The 25422-nt window shown below is 38.6% G+C and overlaps 1 protein-coding gene and 1 pseudogene across 1 annotated transcript; both read right to left on the minus strand.

Moving 5' to 3' along the window:
- Positions 1-2066: 2066 nt before the first annotated feature.
- LOC110258458 lies at positions 2067-2569 on the minus strand (annotated as a pseudogene).
- A 14552-nt stretch (positions 2570-17121) lies between these two features.
- LOC110258459 (olfactory receptor 7E24-like) lies at positions 17122-18051 on the minus strand. Its single transcript, XM_021081732.1, has one exon. It carries the CDS (start codon positions 18049-18051, stop codon positions 17122-17124), a length of 930 nt encoding a protein of 309 aa, XP_020937391.1.
- Positions 18052-25422: the final 7371 nt, after the last annotated feature.

Here is a 25422-nt window from a genome sequence, read left to right on the forward strand (position 1 = left end):
CATTAATTATCTCAGGGGTTATATATCACTGTATGTAATATCTAGTAGTCCAGGAAGGAAGGGAAATTATGGATTAATGTGTTAAATATTTTGAATTTTTTAACACTTATGAAAGGGCAGGGGTATAAGAATGAATTTGTCCCAAGCTAAAGAGATATGGCTTTGACCCAGTCCCTAGAAGGTAACATTTATTTTTATTTATGTGTATATATATATATGCATATTTTATTCTTATTTTATGTCCACACCTGTGGCATATGGAAGTTCCCATGCCAAAGGTGAAATTAGAGCTGCAGCTGCTGGCCCACACCACATCCACAGAAATGCCAGATCTGAGCTGCATCTGTGATCTACACCACAGCTTGTGGCAAGACCGGATACATAACCCACTGAGGGAAGCCAGGGATTGACCCTGCATTGCCAAAGAGACAATGCTGTGTTCTTAACCTAATGAGCCATAATGGGAACTCCTCTGGGAGGTAACTTTTTAAACCTTTGAAATTTCCTTAATGATAGGTGTATTAGTATTCATGGGGATACTCTAGGCCATACCAGAGAATTCGTGCTAATAGAAAGCCAAGCCAGAAAGACAAACCATTAGAATTAGAGCTTTGGGCAAAGTGACATCAACCCAAACTCTGAGGAGCGAAGCTCAAAAGTGAATTCAACAATATGGACAAAAATGAAACCAATCAGTTTTATGGAATGAAGCCTCTATAAAATGTCTAGAAACTGAAGCTCAGGTGAGCTACCTACTTGGTAAAACTTTTTTGAATATTGTCAGCAATTTTCAACATGAAGAAGAAATGAGTCTGGACTCCATGGAGAGAGGACAGAAGAAGCTTCACCCTGCGATGTTTGAGATCCTGTCCTGGGTTGGTTTTCTTTAGTCTGGTTCTAATTTGTATCCTTTTGCTATAATGAAACTCTAATCCTATATTCATAACTTTTCTGAGTTCTGAGTCATTCAAGTGCATTATGAACCTGAGGGAGTCCCCTCAGTTTGAGTCCTTCTAGAGAATTATTGAATAAGAGAAAGTCCTCAACTTTGTTGCCAGCATACCTGTAATGAGGGTGACCCTAGAAACCCTGAAATTGTGGCTGGTGTCTGAAATGAGGGGCGTCTTATGAAGACTGTTCCTTGGGATTTTGTGGTATTTGCAAACTCTTTGTAGGGAGGAAGGGCAGTGCAAAAAGTCAAGCCAAGTTGAAGTCCATCAAAGGCCTCTGAAATCCACCAGGAAGCTCTGGAGCCAGTATGATTCCTGAGAGATGGTTGGAGGTGGGGCAAAGGGGTCAAAGGCTTATATCCCCACATGATAGAGTCATTGGATGTGGGCTGCCTGGTGGTGATCTGTAGCTGAAGCAGGTTCTTCTAGGAGGTGATTGCTGATGACTGAGTAACACCCAACATTTGGAGCAGTATATCCCTAATTCCCTACAGGAGATATATTTTTATCATAGTAAAATACCATAAAATTTACCCTCTTAACTATTTTTTAGTATAAGTTCAGTTGTGTTAAGTACTCATATGTTTTGCATCCTCACTACCATGTCCTGAACTTTTTCACCTTCCCAGGTGAAGTCTGTCCCATGAAACACTAGTGCCATTCCTCTTCAAATTCTGAACTACATTTACTCTCTGTCTCTTTAGAGGTTTCAAATCATTGGTTTTTTGGTTATTAAGATAGGGTTTTGGATCCATCTTAAGAAATGGGAGGAAAATTACGTGAAAAGTATAGAAACAATAAGAAGGGAGAGCAGTGCTTATTTTGCAAAGATAGAAACAAAACTACCCATGATTGAGAGTCCTGGGTAGTGCATGTAGAAAGTGATGTGCTAATACAAAACCATGGATGGGCTATGACTTTCATGGGGAGCACAAATAATAGCACAATTCCATCAGCACTGTTCGAAGAGGAAAAGTCATGTTAAGAAAAAGCAGAGAGCCAGAAAAATTGCACATAGACTATGTGACTCCAGATTCCTGAGTTTATTGTTGTACATATTTGATTTGCATGCCGTTACCAGTTGAGAACCAAATAAAGATAGCACAGTTATTGAGATTAGACTATTCTGCTGATAATCCCCCACAGGGCACGCTTAACATCCCTGTTCCTCAGGCTGTAGATGAAGGGATTCAGCATAGGTGTGAACACGGTGTACATCACCGAGGACACTGCACTCTTCCTGGGGGAGGAGGAGATGGCTGAACTGAGGTACACCCAAGGCCTGTTCCATACAACAAGCTACCAGCTGACAGGTGAGAGCCACAGGTGGAGAAGGCTTTATATCTCCCTCCCGATGATGAGACTCTCAGAATGGAGGAAAGAATTCGAGCATAAGAGTAAAGGATCCCTAAGAGTGGAATCCTACCAAAGATGGTACCAATGAAATAGATTAATATGTTATAGGTGGAGGTGTCAGAACTGGCAAGACTAATGAGCTGAGAAAGTTCACAAAAGAAATGAGGGATTTTCACATCTGCACAGAAGGTGAGCTGTGACACCATCCAGTAGTGCAGCTGGGAGTTTAAGAGGCCAATGGAAATGACACCAGGACCAGCAAACCAAGAGGTGGGAGTTCAGATCACAGGTAGTGTAGGGGTGACAGATGGCCACCACGTCATAGCATGATGTAGAAGTAGACTCCCAACAGAAAAAAGGAAAAGCATCACTTTGTTAGGCGCCTGCATAGGTGATGGATTTGCTGTGTGTCTGAGGTTCACTAGCATCTTGGGACAGTGGTGGTGCTGATACTGATGTCAGCCAAGGACAGATTGGAAAGGAAGAAGTATATGGGTGTGTGGAGGTGGGAGTCAGAGCTGACAGTCAGGATGATGAGCAGGTTCCCAATTAGAGTCAATAAATACATGGAGAGAAAGAGTTCAAAGAGGAGAGGCTGCAGGTCTGGATCATCTGAGAGGCCCAGAAGGAGGAATTCTGAGAAATAGGTATGATTCCGTGGTTCCATGTTAGGGGAAACATCTAAAAAAAAGAAGATATTGGTGAATAAATGAAACAATTTTTGAGGCACCAAGAGAAGTGTCTTTATTTATTTATTTATTTATTTTCCGACCACACCTGTAGCATATGGAAGTTCCCAGGCTAGTGATCAAATCAGAGCTGCAGCTGTGGGCCTATTCCTCAGCCACAGCAACACTGGATCTAAGCTGTATCTGTGACCTGTGCTGCAGCTTGCTACAATGCTGGATCCTTATCCCACTGAGCAAGGCCAGGGATAAACACCACATCCTGATTTTCACTCTGTCTGGTGGTTAACCCATTGAACCATGGTGGGAACCCCTAGTGTTGATACTTTAGATTTAAGCAATTCACACAGAAATTGTTCATGGTTCAAGAACATACACCCTAGCACCTTCAGCACTATTTCTTCATTGTGAGCATTTTCTTCTTCTTTTTTTTCTTTTGTCTTTTTAGGGCCACACTCATGGCATATGGAGGCTTCCAGGCTAGGGGTACATCAGAGTGTAGCCACAGGCCTATGCCACAGCCACAGCAACCTAGGATCTGAGCCATGTCTGCAACCTACACCACAGCTTGCAGCAATACCAGATCCTTAAGCCACTGAGCAAGGCCAGGGATCAAACCTGCATCCTCACGGATGCTAGTCAGATTCATTTCCACCAAGCCAGGATGAAAACTCCTGTGAGCTCCTCTTTATCGATGCCTAGGGCACTCAGTTGTTTCTTTATTACATCTGTTCTAGAGGCATGTGGCCAAAGACGTCTGGACAATGTATTGTGTGAAAACAAATCCACAAATGTAGGAAAATATCTGCCCCCTACTTTTGAAGGAACCAGAGAGAATAAAAACTATTTTTCTCTTTTTCAAATATCTTCTAATTAAGGATGCTAAAAGTAACTAAATTTGCCTCTCAAGAAATTTCGGTTCAAACTAATCAATAGACCATTAGGGCATAATGGATGGTGGCTCATCCTGATGGCAGGAGTGGCTCCTAAGAGACATCTTAGCACTGAATAAATGCTCAATCAGAATTTGAATCATTATTGGATGAGTTAGTCATTGATGAGATACAATCCTAATAAAGATTTAATGTTATTATATTCTCCCATAAGGAGCGAGAGAGAGAAGCCTATCAGGTCCCAGACAACTCATTCAGAGTGAGTGGAAATCATAAAATGTGTCTCAGACACAAAATCATGTTACCTACCCCTTTCTTTCTCTCTGTTTTATTTTTATGATTCACTACTTAAAAAAAAACCCTGTATGTTATAGATTCTAATAAAAAGAATATGAGGAGTTCCCATCATGGCTCAGCAGAAATGAATCTGACTAGTATCCATGCAGATGCAGGTTTTATCCCCGGCCTTGTTCAGTGCATTAAGGGTTTAGCGTTGCAATGAGTTGTGGTGTAAGTCACAGATGTGGCTCATATCTGCCTGTGGCATAGGCCAGTGGCTACAGCTCTGATTTGATCCCTAGTCTGGGAACTTCCATATGCTGGTGCAGCCCAAAAATAGGCAAAAAAAAAAAAAAAAGAAGAAGCAGAAGAAAGAAAGTGATAAGGCCCTCAGGAAGTGACACAGAGGCATACTAGCACTGTTTCATCTTTTGTGTAATGTTATAAGACATCACTGGAAGAAATGAAACTATAAGCAAGAATGTGCACAGTGTGTGGAAGATGTATTGCCCAAATTTTTCTGAGAACCAAGGAAGAGTCTGTACAATATCTAACATAGATTTTTTGTTCTGGTAGCCTGTTCTGTGCTAGGCTAGAAGAGGATCTGAGAAGATCAAAATAAACGAGACTCAGATATTTCCCTCCAGGTATTTGGAAGCCACTTGCATGAGGACAAAATAAAATGTTTTGAAGCATCTATGGAAAACCAAGCCTCAGATCACAAGATAGTTTCACTGAGTGTACTTCACCTTGAGGATGAAAAAGATGATGTGATGCTGATGACAATGTATAAAATTTACTTTACCGTTACTATAATGCATCCATTTCACATAAATTCACATTCTTAGCACCCCTTTTGTTTCATTCTTAGTCAATGTAATGGTATCAATTGGATAGCAAATTAGAGAACAACCCTGAAGCTCAAAGATACTGCAAACTTGCCCTGTGTCATTCAGATAAAAAGTAGGGTGGGAAGGATTCAAAACTAAATTGTGTGTCTCTGATTTCAATGCGCTGAACTTGTCTGCTGTGTTTCCCTACTGGTCAGAGTTTCAGCGGAGGTTCAAAAGCCTCTTGCAAACTTCCTAAGTTAAACTTCTCAGCTTTTTCTAAATTCTTGCATAAGGATAGAATCCAACACCTTAACGCTTTACTCCTGTAGAGATAAAAATAAATAAGTAATCAGGTAATTATTCCAAATACATAACAAGTTAATACCAATGTTATTTAAAATGTTTCAGAGAAAATGAAATAAGAAACATCTGCCAAAAAAAAAGAGAGAGAGAGAATAAAAGAGGAAGTGGGCAGTGAAGCAAAGTGTAAGAAAAGGGAAAAAAAAGAACTGCTTGAATTGTCATGAGCTGATTCTTCCTGGGATCCCTGTGGCCAGCTGAGCCTTACTTCCTGTAGTTGATAGAGCACGTGCCACCAATGCTCTCCACTGTGGCCCTTCATGAACCCCTAAAGGGAAGAGCACAGTGAGCAGAGGTCTTTGCCTGGGATTAAAGGGGCAGAGTTTTCCTTTTGCTGTTTTTGTTTGTAATAGGTTGATAAAATTTCTGAAATGTGTCTCAATCCTTAAACATTTGTGAAGTTTTTTTAAAATCAAATCCAGCCCCTCTGATGATCAGTTGACAGTTGAGCAATTAGGATGAAAGCCAGATCTCAAACCCTAAATTGGCCTTCATATGCCAACTTAGGAGATTTTCAAGTCAATTCATCATTAGAGAAGGACTCTCTGAACACAGGCTGTGTCACCAGGAGAGAGTACTGGGTAGGTGCCCTATGAAAGGAGTTTCACAGTCTGCAATCACAGCCAACTTAACCCTGTTTTTATTGCAAGCCTTGATAACATTCCTTTAAAATACTCTATTCCTATCCTCAACTGTAAAATGATGCTCATGCATGTTTGGAGGGTAGTAGTGCAGAGAAAAGGCACAAAGGGCTTCATTAAAAATCTTAACTCAGCACCTGGAACATGAAATCCCTAGGTAAAGTTCTGTGACATTTGGGTTATTGTCAACATTTTCATCATCATCACCTTCATGATCATCTGGAGCACTTTAGGGATAGTTTTGAGGGACCTCTTTCCTTCTCAGTTTATAGAAAATATGCCTGCAGAAGCTGGAGCAGTGTGGGGGGAAGACAGAAATTTAAATAAGTGTTCTAGGATCCCCACCAGAACCAACAACATCAAATTCTTGGCTTGTGAGCAGAATCTTTGCCTTTGGCTATCCTGCCTCTGGCTTTCTCAAATGTCCCCCTGGCTTGACAATGAGAAAACAACTGTCTCCCCCTGCACCCGGCTCTCCCTGGGCTGGGCTGGGCTGTGTCTCTGCTGGAGCAGGACAGAGAAAGGCAGATGACAGCAGCTTTGTTCTTGGGACTGGCAGGAGGCAGACATAGATGTGGACCTCTGGTACAGACAAAAACTCTGGGAAGATCACACACACAGAATGGAACCCATTGGACTGGAGAAGCTACCTGAAGAGCTGGGAAGCACAGGCTGAGTATTTACAATGTGGCAGCCTTGAAACCTCAATGCACACAGCAGGTAATTAGACAAATTGGTCCTTGGTCTCTCCTTGGTCTCTGAGGATTTGCTGATTTAACCGAGGGAGAAAAGGAGGAAATTGAGTGTATTAGGAAGGATATAGGCCTTTCAAGTTCTCAGGAGGAGGCTGACTTCTACTCTTCCCCTCTGACTTCAAAGCTGCTTATCTCCTCCTGAAATTCAGACAGCTTGTCTTTGTTTTTCATTTAGAGAGAGAATTTTGTGACTTTTGTATCTGTAAATCCATTGAATTAGTTACTTGATTTACAGAGATTGAGGTCTTCCATACCGAGATTCTGAGGGCATTTCTATTTTCTTAGTTAAGATTTAGGTCTCTGGGAATTTCCTGTTTTTGTTTATGTGGCCATGGTTTGGGGTTTTACCTTTTGTTTGTTGGAGATTTATTGGTTTTGCTACTTTAAATGATAGTTCAAATTCTAGTTCTATTTTTACATTTCAAAGCCTAGTTAATATAAAATTCTAACTAATTTTCCTGTCTACTTGATGTATGTCGCTACATTACACAACCGGGAATTTTGACATATTGATCTGGTAACTTGCTAGTTTGCTTTAATACTTCAAGGGGGCTCAGAGAGGTCTACATTCCAAATGTCAACCAGGGCTGAAGTCCTATCGTTCCTTGACCAGAAGAGTATCTAATTCCAAGTTCACTTACGTGGCTGTTGAGAGGATTGCATTCTTTGAAGGCCAGAGGTGTCCTGTAGTTTCTGAGCAAGTGGACCTCTGAAAACATGGCAGCTGGCTTCCCTCATGGGTGAGGTGGTGAGATGGTAGGAGCGGGCTGCAAGATGAAAGCTGAGTCTTCCTACACATTCGCGTTGGAAAGGATAGCCCATATTTATTTCCAAGTTCTAGTCTTTGGAAGCAAGTCCCTGTGTCCAGTACACACATAAGGAGATGGGTATATAAATAATATGAATACTTGTGGTGGGGTTTATTGGGAGCATTTTGAAGCTACGCATTGCACAGTGTTCAGTCTCTGGCAGGAATGTTGATGCTAAGAAGAATGTGGTTACAGAGATATTTTTTTAAAAAAAATATATAGTTGATTTACAATGTTTCTTCAGTTACTGTTGTACAGCAAAGTGACCCAAACCTACACAGTACCCTTTGTAGAGTAGGTCCCCATCTCCCATCTACTCCAAATGTAATAGTTTACATCCAAAACACCCCCAAACTCCCCATCCAACTCATTCCCTACCTCCTGACTTGGAAGCCACATGCCCATTTGCTATGTTTGGGAGTCTTTTGCTCTTTTGTAGATAGGATTGCTAGTGCCATATTTTAGATCCCCAAATTAGTGATATCATATGGTATTTGACTTTCTCTTAATTTTTTTATTTTTAATTTTTTTTTTTTTATTTTTTTCCATTATAGTCGGTTTACACAGTTCTGTCAGTTTTGTACTGAATAGCATGGTGACCCAGTTACACATACATGTATGCATTCTTTTTTTCTCACATTATCATGCTCCATCATAAGTGACTAGACAGAGTTGCCAGTGCTACACCTCAGGATATCATTGCTAATCCATTCCAATGCAATAGTTTGCATCTATTAACCCCAAGCTCCCAATCCTCCTATTCCCTCCCCTTCGCCTTTGGCAACCACAAGTCTATCCTCCAAGTCCATGATCTTCTGTGGAAAAGTTCGTCTGTGCCATAAAATAGATGCCAGGTATAAGTGATATCATATGGTATTTGTCTTTCACTTTCTGACTTAGTTCATTCAGTGTGAGAGGCTCCAGTTCCACCCATGTTGCTGCAAAGTGCATTATTTCATTCTTTTCATGGCTGAGTAGTATTCCACTGTGTATATATAAAACATCTTCCTAATCTGGTGATCTGTTGGTGGACATTTGGGTTATTTCCATGTCTTGGCTATTGTGAATAGTGCTGCAATGAACATGCAGGTGCATGTGTCTTTTTAAAGGAAAGTTTTGTCCGGATATGTGCACAAGAGTGGGATTACCGGGTCATATTGTAGTTCTATGTAAAGATTTATAAGGTTCCTGCATGCTGTTCTCCATAGTGGCTGTACCAGTTTACATTCCTACCAACAGTGAAGGAGGGTTCCCTTTTCTCCACACTCCCTCCAACATTTGTTATCTGGATTTATTACTGATGGCCATTCTGACTGGTGTGAGGTGGTATCTCATTGTAGTTTTGATTTGCATTTCTCTAATAATCAGCGATGTTGAGCATTGATTCATGTGCTGGTTGGCCATCTGTATATCTCTTCCTTGGAGAAATGTCTATTCAGGTCTTTTGCCCACCTTTCAATCAGGTTGTTGGCTCTTTTGCTGTTGTGTTGAATAAGTTGTTTATATATTCTAGAGATTAAGCCCTTGTCAGTTGCATCATTTGAAGCTATTTTTTCCCATTCTCTAAGTTGTCTTTTTGCTTACTTTATGGTTTTCTTTGCTGTGCAAAATTTTGTCAGTTTGATTAGGTTCCATTGGCTTATTTTTGCTTTATTTCTGTTGCTTTGGAAGACTGACCTGAGAAAACATTTGTAAGGTTGATGCCAGAGAATGTTTTGCCTATGTTCTCTTCCAGGAGTTTGATGGTGTCTTTTCTTATATTGAAGTCTTTCCTCCATTTTGAGTTTATTTTTGTGCATGGTGTGAGGGTGTGTTCTAGTTTCATTGATGTGCATGCAGCTGTCCAGGTTTCCCAGCAATGCTTGCTGAAAAGACTTTCTTTTTCCCATTTCATGTTCTTGCCACCTTTGTCAGTGTTTAATTGACCATAGGTATCTTGGTTTATTTCTGGGTTCTCTATTCTGTTCCATTTGTCACTTGTCTGTTTTGGTATAGGTACCACTGTCTTGATGCCTGTGGCTTTGTAAGATTGCCTGAAGTGTGTAAGAGAGATGACTCCTGCTTGCTTTTTGTTCTTCAGAGTTGCTTTTGGAATTCTGGGTCTTTTGTGGTTCCATATAAATTTTTGGATAGTTTGTTCTAGTTCTGTGAAAATGTTGTGGGTAATTTGATAGGGATTGCATTGAATCTTTAGGTTGCTTTGGGTAGTATGGCCATTTTTATAATATTAACTTTTCCAACCCAGGACCATGGAATATCTTTCCATTTCTTTCCATCTTCTTTAATTTCCTTGATTAATGTTTTATAGTTCTTGGCACCTAAGCCCTTTACCTCCTTGGTCGGGTGTATTCCGAGGTATTTGATTTTTTGGTTTGCAATTGTAAAAGGTATTGTATTTTTGTATTCCTTTTCTAATATTTCATTGTTAGTATACAGAAATGTGACTGATTTCTGAATGTTAATCTTATATCCTGCTACTTTGCTGAATTTATTGATCAGTTCAAGTAGTCTTATCAATAAATTCAGCAAAGTAGCAGGATATAAGATTAACATTCAGAAATCAGTCACATTTCTGTATACTAATAGTCTTAGGGTTTTCTATGTTTAGCATCCTGTCATCTGCATACAGTGACAGTTTTACCTCTTCTCTTCCTATTTGGATGCCTTTTATTTCTTTGGTTTGTCTGATTGCTGTGGCTAGGACTTCCAATACTATGTTGAATAACAGTGGTGAGCATGGGCATCCCTGTCTTGTTTCAGATTTTAGTGGGAAGACTTTCAGCTTTTCTCCATTGAGTATTGTATTTGCTGTGGGTTTGTCATAAATGGCTCTGATTATGTGAAGGAATGTTCCCTCTGTACCCACTTTGGTGAGAGTTTTGATCATGAATGGATGTTGGACTTTGTCAGATGCTTTTTCTGCATCTATTGAGGTGATCATGTGGTTTTTGACTTTGCTTTTGTCAATGTGGTGTATGATGTTGACTGATTTGCGTATGTTGAACCATCCTTGTGAACCTGGGATGAATCCCACCTGGTCATGGTATACTATCTTTTTTATATGTCATTGGATTCAGTTGGCTAAATTTTTGTTGAATATTTTTGCATCTATATTCATCAAAGATATTGGCCTATAGTTTTGTTTTTTGGTGGTATCATTGCCTGATTTTGGAATTAGGGTGATGGTGGCATCATTGAATGTCTTTGGGAGTGTTCCTTCTTCTTCAAACTTTTGAAAAAATTTAAGGAGAATGGGCACCTGTTGATCTTTTTATGTTTGGTAGAATTCGCCTGTGAAGCCATCTGGTCCTGGACTTTTATATGTAAGAAGTGTTTTTATGACCTCTTCAATTTCATTTCTAGTGATTGGTCTGTTCAGTTGGTCTGTTTCTTCTTGATTCAGTTTTGGCAGGCTGTCAGACTCTATAAAATTGTCCATTTCTTCCAGATTGTCAGATTTGATGGCATAGAGTTGTTCATAGTATTCAATCATGTTTTTTTTTAATTTCTGTAGTATCCATTGTGATTTCTCCTTTTTCATTTCTTATTTTGTTTATTTGGGTCTTTCTCTCCTCTTCTTAGTGAGTCTACCCAGAGGTTTGTCAATTTTGTTTAGCTTTTCAAACAACTAGCTCTTAATTTTATTTATTTTTTCTATTGTTCTTTGAATCTCTATTTTTATTGATTTCCTCTTTGATCTTTATGATTTCCTTCGTTCTGCTGACTTTGGGTTTTGTTTGTTCTTCCTTTTCTAATTCATTTAGGTGGTGGGTTAAGTTGTCAATTTGAGATCTTTCTCCTTTTTTGAGGAAGGCCTGCATTGCTATGAATTTCCCTCTGTGCTGGGGTCAGCTCAGCAGGATGGGGCTGAAGAATGGTGCTGTGGAACTTAAGGAAAACGAGTTAACATAAAACAAGACACAGAGACATTTATCTTAAGTAAAGGTGGGAACCAGGGGACTCAAGGTCTCAGGGACCAAGAGCCCTGCCTCAAGAAACCACACTGCTTTTATTGTGAGATCAAGTGAGGAGTGGCTATGGGTGGATGATACAGGGTTTGTTTACTCTTATACTATTTAAAAAGCCACTTAGGTGGTAAAGACTTAAGCTCTTACTCTGACCTCTAGGCACATAACAGTTCTTAAGCTTAAGTCACTTATGCCTTTAGGTCTTTGTTCTTAAGCTTAAGTCATTTACCAGTACTGTGACTGTTTTTCAAAGCAGGAAGATGGGATAAAGTAAGACAAGAAGATGGGATAAAGTAGAGAAGACAAGATGGAGTTTTCAAGGAAACATGACTTGGGACACCTCTGAGCACTGCTTTTGTGGCATCCAACAGATTTTGAGAGGTTGTGTCTTCATTACCATTTGTCTCAAGGTATTTTTTTAATTTCTTTCTTTACTTCCTCATTGACCCATTGGTTTTGTTAAGTCTCCATGTAATAGGTTTTTTTCTCATTTATTTTCCTGTGGTTGATTTCTAGTTTCATTCCATTGTGGTCAGAGAAGATACTTGACATAATTTCTATACTCTTAGATTTGTTTATGTTAGCTTTGTGTCCCAATATGTGGTCAATTCTTGAGAATGTTCCATCCCCTTTTCTTCTTCTTTTCCTTCTGGCATTCCTATTATGTGTAGATTGGCCTGCTTTATATTATCCCATTGGTCTCTTATATTGCTTTCATGTTTTTTCACTTGGTTTTCTGTCTGTTATCCTGTTTGGGTGACATCCATTATTCTATCTTGCATGTCATTAATTCATTCCTCTGCATTATTCATTCTGATTTTTGCGGCCTTTATATCCATTTTTATTGCTAAAAATGAATTTTCTAGTTCTTGGCTTCTACTTACATTTTTTAGTTCCTTTCTGAGGGAGTCTGCATTACTGTTCATATCTTCTCTTAATTTCTTCAGTATTTTCACTGTCTCCCTTTTGAACTCCAAGTTAGCCAGACTGCAGGTTTCTGTGTCATTGTTGACTGCTTTGGATGAGTTCTGCTGTTGCTTTATCTGGGAATGGTTTCTGAGCTTCTTCATCTTGCTTGTATTTTCCTTTTTCGTGGTGGAGGTGCACGCCCCATGGCTGGGCAGGGTTTACCCTGGTGATGCTGCAAAGTGCTTCCTGAGGGTGGGCAGTGTTGGTGGGCCTGCTTTGAGGCAGCAGGGCATTTCCCAAGGATGTGCAGGGCTAGCCATGGCACACTGTGGCAGAGGGTGTTTCCCACGTGTGGGGCTAGCAGGGTCACTCCAAGGCAAAGGAGCACTTCCCAAGGGCAAGTTCAGGCTGGACTGGCAGGTGTGCACTGTGGTGGAGGTGCACTTCTCATGGCAGGGTAGGGCTTGCCCTGGTACTCCTGAGCCATGGAGCTCTTCCTGAAGGTGGGCGGTGCTGGGCAGCTTGCTCTGCAGGTGTTGAGTGCTGCCTGAGGGCAGGCAGGGAGGGCAGGCTTGCTCCACAGTAGTGGGGCACGTCCTGTGTGTGGGCAGGCTGGGCCAGGGAAAGCCATGGTGGTGGTTGGTTTCCCTCAATTGATGGCAAGTGGCTTTTGGCCAGGCACATGTGGGGTGGGGGAGGGAGGATGTGCTGGGAAGCTCTGCTCTCTGCTAGCTGGCAGGTAAGCATGCATGCTGGGGTGCAAGGAGTATTCTCCTCCTCTCCCCACCCCAACACTGGCTCCTTGTCTCTCCTGCAGCCTCAGACCTTCTCCCGGGTTCCCTCTGTTGTGGCTTTCCACTCCCCAGCCATTAGAGCATTGCTCCCTCCACCCATGACCCACTGCTTCCTAATCCCTCAGGCTATCTCCACACTGCCAACCCCAGCCCGCTCCCAGGGACTAACCTCTGGAGCCTAGGTCCCAATGCCCAGTCCCCACCCGAACATCTCAGTCTTTAGGGCCTGTGCCAGTGGTTCCGATGATCTGTGCAGTTCTCACTCTGCTTTTCAGATCTCAGACCTGCTGCTGCATTTTTCTCAGCATCTGGAGATCCCTCCGACTGGGTTGATTTTTCCATCAGTTAGGTGACTTTCCAGGGTGTGGGTTCCCGTTCTCCTTCACAGTTCCCTCTTAAGAGTGCCAGTCCAGTCCTGATTCCCCTTCTCTCTCTCTCCTCTTTTCTCTTGTTTTACCCAGTTATGTCAAGAGACTCTTGCCATTTTTGGAGGTTTAATTTCTTCTGCCAGCATTCAGTTGCTGTTCTGTGTGAGTCGTTTTACGTGTAGATGTTTTTATTTTTTTGTTGTTGTTGTTGTTGTTTTGTTTGTGGGAGAGGGCAAGTGTATCCCCCTACTCTTCTGCCATCTTGCCTCCAATTATATGTGTGTTTAAATGGCAGGAGGAAATTTGGGGGGACAAGATGACAGGAGGGTAGAGAAGGGTTATAGAAAAGGAAGTGATTTTGGGGAAATTTTAGAGTGCTTGGGAAGTAGGCAAAATCTAATACTAAACTGAAAACCTTTATTGATGGGATGAGGGGATCTGATATGAAAGTCACTTCCAAAGCTGAGTTTCAGAGGACATGTATAAAAACCAAACACATTCACCTTTGTGCCAAAAATGAGGATAAGCTTTGTGCTCTTTTACTAATTTTCCCTCACATGGTGAGTATCCTTGAGGGACATAGAAAACTACCTTCTCCTATTATCTTTTTAGATCTTCAACTGAGAAATTTCTTTCCTCACCATTTTTTCTTTGTACTCGTAGAACTTATAATAGTCACCTTTCCTTTAAAATTTTAGACATACTATTACATGGGGAAAAAGGATGCCATTGAATTTCATTATAGTAAACACAAACTATATGTTTCTTCTCTAAAGTATTTGTACAGCACTCTATTTAAGGTCTAATGGTCCGTGGAAGAAAGGATATACTGAATGTATTGATATTTGTCAGGGGAGGGGTAGGAGAGGGCAGGACTGGGAGTTTGGGGTTAGTAGATGCAAACTATTATGTTTAGAATGGATAAAAATCTAGGTCCTACTGTAGAGATCAGGGAATTGGATCCAATCTCCTAGGATAGACCACGACGGAAAAGAATATTAAAAGAATGTGTATATATGTATGTGTAACTGAGTCACTTTGTACAGCAGAAATTGATACAATATTGGAACATATAACTCAGTATTATCAAATATATCTCAATATAAAAAATTAAATGTCTTCACTTTCCTTGCAAAGTAAAGGAATAAAAATTTTACATGAATATTTATTCAAGAATAAATTTTCTTGAATAAAAATAATATTTTCTTCAAAACTATACAATGTAAAGTTATACTTATTCTCCATTCTGGCTATACTGTTTTTGAATATATAGACAAAAGATATTAAGTATCAGCTCTCAAATTACTCAAGTTCTCATTTGCAAAAATAAAATTGTAAGATCTCCTCTCATAGTCCAGTTTGAGCATCAGAGTTCACTGTCAGTGAAGTTGGTAGGTGATTTAGCTTAGTGGGAAAAATCAGAGTAACTAAACCAGTTACTGGATAGCTTTTCAGAAAACCAGAATAGTACCTCAGAAACTATAGGTAGGAGCTCTAATGGAAAGATTGATATGCACAGGTACCTGGGTATGTACTAGAAAGGAGCCAAAGAACACTGATCATAGCAGGATACTGCTCAGCCATAAAAAAGAACAAAATAATGCCATTTGCAGCAACATGGATGCAATGAGATGATTATACTAAGTGAAGTAAATCAGAAAGAGAAGGACAAAACTCATGTTATATCACTTATATGTAGAATCTAAAATATGGCACAAATGATCCTATCTGTAAAACAGAAATAGTCTCACAGACATAGAGAACAGACTTGTGGTTGCCAAGGGGAAGGGGGGAGGGATTGGGATGGACTGGGAGTTTGGGTTTAGTTGTTGAAAACTATTACATTTAGAACTGATAAGCAATGAGGTCCTACTCTATAACCCAGGGAACTTTATTCAGTCTCTTGGGATAGACTATGATGGAAGATAATATGAGAAAAGGAATCTATATATATGACTTTGTCATAATTCTATACAGAAGAAACTGGCATAACACTGTAAATCTACTAAATTCTAATGAAAATAAAATTAAACAAAGAGCATGGATACAAATTGAGATCCTAATGAGGTTCTTTTCCTAATTGTTAAGAACATGATTTTTGTTATCCTTGAATATCAAAAATTAAGATAAAGTTAAGTTTATTCATAATGACTTGCATGTCTTAATAATCCACAGGCACCTTTAGAGCCACGTGGTAACTGGAAATATGACAGCATCCCACTAAACTTAATTGTACACCCTAGGTAAAGACATACCATTACAATCCCTTTTTGTTTCCTGAGCACAATTTGCATTCTTCTAAATTCAGAATCTCACAACATACCTTTATTCCCCATGCTATGGTTTATCATTCAGAGTTAAAGAAAAAAGAAACCATTCTTGTTATTTTAATGAAGATAATATAATGAAAGTCATTGATTCAATATTTATTGAAAGATTAAAGGCATAGAAGAAAAAAATGTGGTAACATAAAGACATAGTTTCACGCATCACAAAGAGAACAAAGAAATTTCAGCTATGTGTGGGGATGGATGTTAACTAGATTTAATGTGTTGATTCACAACATATAGAAATATTAAATATTTATGTTGTATGCCTGAATCTAATAGAATGTTATATGTTATGATATCTCAACAAGTTAAATTGTTCTGCTTTTTAGTTATGTTACAACGAGAGGCGACTTCCAAGCCTCTTATACTCTGGACTCAACAGTCTACTAATATTTTAATCTGTTCTTATATTCCAATGAAATAGTCACATACATGGCTTAAGAGCATCTTCTTTAGGATTTAAAAAAATATTGGAGTATAGTTGACCTAGAACGTACAACCTTAAATTACCTATGTAATGTGATTGAGGAAACTTTGAGTGGAATAGAAAGGATATTTATCAGGAAAATTGGAAAAACCTCTCTGCTCTTATAGATCCTCTCCCATCTACTCCTTGGGCATCAAGCATCTGCATTTTACGCAGGAAGGTCCCAATTGATAACTTATTATCCAAACTAAATATTAATAGTGCCTACTTTCCAAAGGTTTAGATAAGAAATTAAATATCCACCGTACCTACTCAAGAATCTTCTCAAATTTATTAAGGGGTTAATAGTCATAGATGTCTTTGTTCTAAAGGTAAGGTTTAGATTCTCTGAACAAATGGGGAAACATATAGGAAAATATAGAAGATATCCATAACAAGAAAGAGAGAGCTATGATTCTTTTGCAGTGAGAGAAATGAGAGTGCTCATGACTAAGAGATCTGGATAACGCACAAGGAAAGTGAGACAAGTGTACTGATGTACTATACATAATCCTGGAGTAACCGACTTAAGTGGTAAATCAAAAATAACCCCCCAATTTCATTAGAGTTATACTGAGAGTAACAGCTGTGTAAACAAATGTCAAAGGGCTATATGGGTCCATACATAACATGTGAGTTCATATTCAAAATTTCTTGTTGTGCATATTGGATTTTGCTGCATTTTCCTGTCCTGTGAACCAAAAGGATAAGACGGATACTGACATTAGGCTATTCTGTTCATAATCCTCCACAAGGCATTCTTGATATCTTTGTTCCTCAGGCTGTAGATGAAGGGGTTCAACATGGGGGTGACCAGGGTATACATCGCTGAGGCCACTAAACTCTTCTGGGGGGAAGGGGAGACAGCTGAACTGAGGTAAACCCCAAGAGCTGTTCCATAAAATAAACAAACAACTGACAGGTGAGAGCCACAGGTAGAAAAGACTTTGTACTTCCTACCTGTTGATGGAATTCTCAGAATGGAGGAAACAATTTGAGTATAAGAATAAAGGATCCCTGAGATGGGAATCCCACCAAAAATGGCACCAGTAAAATAAATTAATATGTCATCAATGGAGGTGTCAGAACACGCAAGATGGAGAAGTTGAGGAGCATCACAAAAGAAATTAGGGATTTTCACATTTGTGCAGAAGGTAAGCTGTGAAATCATCAAGAAGTGAATTTGGGAGTCCAAAAGGCTGATGAAAAATGACACCAGAACCAACAAACCACAGAGGCGGGGCTTTATGATAACCAGGTAGTGCAGGGGGTAACAAATGGCCACAAACCGGTCATAGGCCATCATGGCCAGGAGTAGACTGTCCAAACAGCCAGAGAGGAAGAAAAAGTACACCTGAGTTAGGAAGCCTGCATAAGTGATGGATTTGCTGTGTGCCTGGATATTCACCAGCACCTTTGGGACTGTGGTGGTGATAACACCAATGTCAGCCAAAGACAGATTGGAAAGGAAGAAGTACATGGGGGTGTGGAGGTGGGAATCAGAACTGACAGCCAGGATAATGAGCAGGTTTCCAAGTATGGTGACCAGGTACATGCAGAGGAAGAGCCCAAGTATGAAGGGTTGAAGTTCTGGATCATCTGAGAGTCCCAAGAGGAGGAATTCTGAGACATGTTTAAGATTCTGTAGTTCCATGTAGAAGAGACACCTGTTGAAAAAGAAGAGATAGTTGGAGTTCTCTTGCAGTGCAGTGGGTTAAGGATCTAGCATTGTCTCTCTAGTGGATTGGGCCACTGCTATGCCACAGATTCTATGCCTAGCCCAGTTAATTCCACATGCTATAGGTGCAGCTGAAAAAAAATCTAGAGAGATGGCTGGACCAAACAAAACAAGACACCCAGATAAGTGTATACATTTTTGATTCAAGAAATCTACAAGTAAAATATTTATACTTGAGGACCATACACATCAGGACCTTCATAAATATTTCTATTTGAGTTCTTAAAAGAATTTTCTTCTTCATGTCTGGGTTATTCACCTTTTTCTGTACACAGTCATGTTAGAGATGTTAGGCTGAAGAATGTTATAGAAGAAAGGAATTCTTGAGATAATAAATTCTTGAACACAGTAAAATATCAGTCCTCAATTTAAAAAATAGAATGAATATTCTCTTCAAGAAAAAATTGTTCTAATGAAATGAAACTATGAAGCACTCTAAAGTATTTAGAATGAATAAGCAATGAGGTCCTTCCATGTAGCACAGGGAACTACTGTATCCTGTCATTGGGATAGATCATGATTGCAGACAATATGAGAAAAAGAATATATGTATATTATGACTGGGTCACTATGCTGCACAGCAGAAATTGACTCAACAGTGTAAGTATATATACCCTAATAAATTTAATAAAGTGGGAAATAAATTAATAAATTAAAAAAATTAAAGTACCTAATCTTATACAAATTCTCTTGATTTGGAGTGTAACACTTGGAGAGATAAAACTACATTAAGGATCCTAAATTAAAACCAAACAGTCATACTCTGTATTTTTATATGGCAATTATTTTCATGTTTTGTTTTCATAATTTGGTTATGACAGCCATCTTTTATGGAGACCAGCACTCACTTAAATATGTAGGCCATCTGGCCCAACCACTAAAATATAATTCAAACATATAAATATTTGTTCTTGCTGCACTTCATATTTTGATAAATTTGCTTTTGTTATAGGCACAAAATCATGCATCACTAATTAAAGATGGTATTGATTTACAGTGCACCAGTGATTAAACATTATTTAAATTTTAATGAAATTCTGTACCTACTTTTCATTTTTTGATGATTTTCATCAGTCTGTACTATCTCAGGGAAATGTCTGAGGTTGAGTTTGCTTTTTGCTGTTTTTGTTTTCAGAGGCTTGATAAAATTCTTAAATATGTCTGTAATCCTAAACATTTGTGAGTAGTTGATTTCTCATCAAAGCCAACCTTCTTATACATGGTTAAGAAATTTCTAATCAAATTTGGTTTAATTTATTCTTGTTTTTTATCGCCATTACTCTAGGAGGTGGATCAAAAAAGATGTTGTTGTGATTTATGTCAAAGAGCATTCTGCCTGTATTTCACTCTATGTGTTTTTTAGTATCTGGCATTACATTTAGGTAATTAATCCACTTTGAGGGTATTTTTTTTGGTATGGTGTTAAAATGTTCTAATGTCATTCTTTTACATGCAGCTGTCCATTTTTCCCAGCACTACTTACTGAAGAGACTGTCTTTCCTCCACTCTATGCTCTTGCCTCCTTTGTCATATATTAGTTGACATAGGTGCTTGTGTTCATTTCTGCTTTTTTTTTAAAATCACAACAGTAAATATTAACTTTATTGATTACTATCAAATGGATCATTTCATTTCTGGGCTTTCTATCCTGTTTCATTGTTCTATCTTTCTGGGTTTTTTTTGTGTGTGTGTGCCAATACCATATTGTTTTGATGATTGTAGCTTTGTAGTATAGGCTAAAGTCAAAGCGCCTAATTCCTCCATTTCTGTTTTTCTTTTTCAATATTGCTTTGGCCACTTGGTGTCATTTGTATTTCTTTTTTTTAAGTATTTTATTTTTTTAATTTCTTTTATTTCATGCAAATTTTAAAATATTTTGTTCTTATTCTCTGAAGAATGTCATTAGTAATTTGATAGGGATTGCACTGAATCTATAGATTGCCTTGGTCATTTTGACAGTATTGATTCTTCCAATCCAAGATCATGGTATATCTTTCCATCTGTTTGTGTTTTATTCCTAGGATTTTATTCTTTTTGATGCAATGGTAAGTGCAATAGATTTCTGTGTATGAATTTTGCATCCTGCACTATGACATGACTCTGTCAATCAACTATAATCTAATAAATTGACACAACTCTGTAAATCAACTCTTCTCTAAGAAAAACTAAAAAACAAATCAGAGTTTGAATCATAGTTGGAATAATGGGTTTATCAATGAAATGCAATCCTAAGAAATTATTTAAGGACCTTTTATTTTATTGTACTGTAGAGAGATAGAAGCCCATCATGTCCCAGGGAATTCATTCATGAAACATGTAAAATCTTAAAGTGTGTCTTAATTCACACAATAAAATACTCTCTCTCACTTTCCCTTTCTTTATAAAGAAAATATCATATTTTAAATGAATATTTTATGTTCCATTAGGTAGAAAATGATAGATTTCCTCAGAAAATCTCTGACAGAGATACACCAAAGCACTGTTTTATTGTTTGTCCAGTGCTGTGGGACATCTCTAGAAGGAAGAAACTACCCTCCATGTGGAAGTCACACTGCCTAAGCTCTCTTTCAGATGAAACAAGGACGGGTCTATTCAATATTTAATAAAAATAGTTTTGCTTGCAGCTTACTCTGTGCCAAGCCAGGTATAGGCTCTCTGGAAGCAGAAATGAATGTGATTTTTTTCTTACCTTTATTTGGCCCTATACATATTTATGAATTATGTTCTTCGGTTGTGATACCTGTTAAAGCAAATATTGAAACAAACTGATCTCAGATTTAGATTTTGAGTTATCCAAAAGCATTAAAATAAGATTGTAAAAGATAATAATAATAAATATCCATCCAAAATGATGTTCTAAAATGTATTAAAGTAGTAGTAAGCAATTATAAACTATCAATTTTTAAATTTTTAAAATTTAGTATGTTTGAGGTACAGTTGATTTTAAAAAGAACCATGCAGGTCATAATCTTCTGAGACAGAGGTATGATTAAGTCATGGTTTCGTGATCATAATGCCTTTGAGATCCCTTGGTTTTATCAAGTGTATTAACAGTTTGTTCTTGTGGTTACCATAGTCTGTCTATTTTTATAGAGAGACATTTGGATAGTTGCTTATTTGAGTCAATTATGGATAAAGAAATTATAACTAAAAAATACATGAAAGTGATTCAGTTGTTTCCCTCCAGCCACTCAGAAACTGCTTGTGTAAGGACAAAAATAAAATGTTTTCTCAGGGCTCTGAAGACAACTAAAACTTTGTATTACTGAACTATATGGCATTTAATAATAATGATAATGCGAAAAAAATATACTTACTGCAGGCATCCATCTCATAGTTACTCACATATTCAGTACTTATTATGTTTAATGCTTAATCATTACAGTTACATGGACTGGAGATCAATTCAGATGATAAAGCTGAGGCTCAGAGATCCTAAGAACTTGTCTTGGGTCACACAGATAATGAGTAGAACAGAGGGATTTAAAATTAAATGGAGTGTCTCTGAAGCCCATGCACTGACCACGTCCATTGTTTCCTTCCACTTCAGAGAGTCTAAGCCGAGGTTCAGAGCTCTGTTTCCTAAGGTATATCTTTTAACTACTTCCTGTTTCCTGACTAAGAATGTAACCCAACACTCTGATTTTATGTCTCCTTTAGAGATTGAAGGGAAATAAATTATAAGCATGAAGGAGGAAGTAGATAGTAAAACAAAATCAAGGAACAGGGCAAAGAAAGAGAGGGAACTGTCCTGGATCACTGTGTGTCAACAAGTTCTGTGACTTCCACCTATGGTCTCAGATAACTTCCTATGACTCTTTTTTTCTTTGAGGGACACACCTGCAACATATGGAAACTTTCCCAGTCTAGGGATCAAATCAGAACTGCAGCTGATGACCTATAGCACAGCCACAGCAACTCAAGATCCAAGCAGTGTCTGCGACCTACAGCAGACTTCGCAGCAACGCCGGACCCTTAACCCAATAGGGAAGACCAGGGGTTGTACTCCCGTCCTCATGGATACTAGTCTGGTTCATTATCGCTAAGGCACAATGGGAACTCCACTTCCTATAACTTATGCAGCAGGTGACACCTTCTACTCGCCAATGTGGCCTTATAGGAATCCCAAGAGGAAGAGCATAGTAAACAGTGGGTCTCTGGCAGCAGTGACAGAAAAGAGAAATATCAAGTTGGACTGACAGATGAAAATATTGTCTAGATGCCCTGTGAATGGGGTCTGAATTTTGCATCCAAATCTGACTCCACCCCTTTCTATCCAAGACTATATTTACATACAAGTACATAATGTTTTCCTGTCCTTACCTGTAAAATAATGATAGTGAAGATTGTTCTTTTTTTGGGGAGGTTATATAGAAAAAAGTTAACAAGTAACATTAAAAAATCCTATCTCAGTGTTCCCATTGTGGTTCAGAGGGTTAAGAACATGGCACAGTGTCCACGAGGATGCAGGATCGATTCCTGGCCTCACTTGGTGGGTTAAGGATCTAGTATTTCGCATGTGCAGCTCTGATCTGGTGTTGCTGTGGCTATGGCCCAGCTTGCAGCTGTGGCTCTGACTTGATTCCTAGACAGGGAACTTCCATATGCTGCAGGTGCAGCCATAAAAAGAAAAAAAAATACTTATCTCAGAGTCTGGCACTAGGAAACCCTACATAAAATGTTCATGATATTGTGATCAATGTCATCATTCCCATCATTGTCATCATCACCTTCATGATCATTTTGGTGATTATCAGATAGTATAGAAGGAAATATTCCCTGCTGTGGTGGGAGAGATATCTACAGGTGCTAGAATCAGTGCAGGATCAAAATAACATTGTTTGTGAGAGTTCCTGCACCCCCAACAGAACCAGGATTTAAACCTCATAGATCTCTAGCTGAAACATTGGATACTGATTCCCTCCCCTATAGCTGTCCTGCTTATCTCAGTGATAAAGGGAAAAAAACGCTCCTCCAGCCTGTCTTCCATCCAGTTTCTCCCTGGGCACTCACCGGCTGCTCTGCATCTCTGCTGGGGCATGAGCAAAGACTGATGATCCCAAAACCCCTCTCTTGCCTGGTAAGCACTGTTCTCAGGACTAGCATGGGTCCTCTGATGCAGGCAATGGATGACTCTGGGAAGAGAACATATAGGTATGAATCCCACTGGACTGGAACCAGAAACTGAGGAGCTGGAAGGCAAAAGTGATTATTTACCTTTGTGGGACCTTGGGGGCTCAATGCTCAGAAGCTCATAATTAGCCAAATAGGTCCAGGTCCTCCCAACCTCTGAGGACTTGCTAATATTAGTGAAAGCAGGAAAGGAGAAAAGGGGCTATCCTTGGAACCTTCCTCATATTAGGAGAAAGCTCAAATTTATGACTTGTTTCTGACTTCCAAATTATAGGGATTCTTATAAAAATAACTCATATTCTATCAATTAAAAACATATAATGAATTTGGGTTTAGTAGATGCAAACTAGTGCCTTTGGAATGGATAAGCAATGAAGTCCTGCTGTATAGCACTGGGAACTACATTTAATCACTTATGATGGAGCATGATGGAGGATAATGTGAGAAAAAGAATGTATATATGCATGTGTGACTGGGTCACTTTTCTGTAGAGTAGCAAATTGACAGAACACTGTAAACCAGCTATGATGGAAAAGATAAAAATCATTTTAAAAGATAAATAAATAAGTTAAGTATGCCTTAAATCTGCAAATCCATTAACTAATAATGAAATTTAGAGAGAATTAGGTCTTTTATATTCAGAATCAGATATATTTCTTTTTTTTTCAGTTAAGATTTACATCTCCAAGGAGAACTTCCTATTTTTCTTTTGATTGTCCTGGTTGACAACGTGTATTTTAGCAGTGGAAATAGATGTGGGCATTGGAGGTGGATATTTCTTGCTATTTTGAATGACAGCCCATTTTTTCATTTTTCTGCTGAGTTGATATATATTGGTACATTAGACAACTACCTATTTTCATATACTTATCAGGAAGTTAACTGTTTGATTAAATACTTCAGGAAGTCTCACAGACGTATACATTCAAAATATAGGCCAGTATTATGGAGAACAGTATGGAGATTCTTTAAAAAACTAAAAAGAGTGTTAGCGTGTGATCATGAAGTCCCATTCCTGGGCATTTATCCAGAGAAAACCATAATTTGAAAATGTACATGCACCCATATGTTCATAGCAGCTCTATTTACAGTAGCCATGGAAGAAACCTAAATGTAATCAGTAGATAAATTGGTAAAGATGTGGTATATATATATACACACATATATATATATACATATATTGTGTGTTTGTGTGTGTGTGTATACACACACATGCACACACGCAATGGAATATTACTCAGCCATAAAAAATAATGAAATAATGCTATTTGCAGCAACATGGCTCAACCTAGAGATTTTTATAGTGAGTGAAACATGTCAGACAGAGGAAGACATATATCATATGATATCATTTCTATGCTGAATCTAAAAAAAAAGGATAAAAATGATCTTATTTACAAAACAGAATTAGATTCACAGATACACAAAACAAACTTATGGTTAGTAAAGGGTATGGGGAATAAATTAGGAGTTTGTTAAAATATGCATACTACCATATATAAAATAAATAACCAGTGAGGACCTACTATATAACATGTGGAACTATACTCAACATTTTGTAATAACCTATAAAAGGAAAGAATCTGAAAAGGAATGGATATATGTATATGTATAACTGAATCACTTTGCTGTGCACTTGAAGCTACCACAACACTGTACATCAACTATTCTTCCATAAAATAAACAATAAATAAGTAAAATGTAGGTGGGAACTGCCACCATATCAATGCTTGACTAGAAGAGGATATGATTTCAAGTTTGCTCATATGGCAAAGGCAAGATCCAGTTCCTCTTGGGCAGTTGGCCATAGGCATCCCTCAGTTTCTTGCCACATGGACTTAATCTACTGGACCTCTGAAATATGTGAGAGCTGAAAGCATAAGAGGGCTAGCAGGCTGAAAGTCTGATTATTTACACATTAATGTTGGAATAACACATGGATAATTTTCCAAATACATTTCGTTGCATGGAAGTCACTAGCTCTAGTCAACACCCCCCAAACTTTGTCTATAAAAGGTCATTAATACAGATGTGGGAGTTCCTGTTGTGGCTCAGCGGGTAGTGAACCTAGGCTGTATCCATGAGGAGGTGGGTTCAATCCCTGGGCACTCTCAGTGGGTTAAAGGATCTGGCATTGCCATGAGCTGTGGCATA

This window comes from Sus scrofa, unplaced genomic scaffold (assembly GCF_000003025.6).
Source record: "Sus scrofa isolate TJ Tabasco breed Duroc unplaced genomic scaffold, Sscrofa11.1 Contig2113, whole genome shotgun sequence".
Taxonomy (NCBI): Eukaryota; Metazoa; Chordata; class Mammalia; order Artiodactyla; family Suidae; genus Sus; species Sus scrofa.

Bases quoted from the DNA above. Each gene is read 5' to 3' on its own strand.
- LOC110258459 (XM_021081732.1), bottom strand. From the start codon at position 18,051: ATGGAACTACAGAATCTTAAACATGTCTCAGAATTCCTCCTCTTGGGA.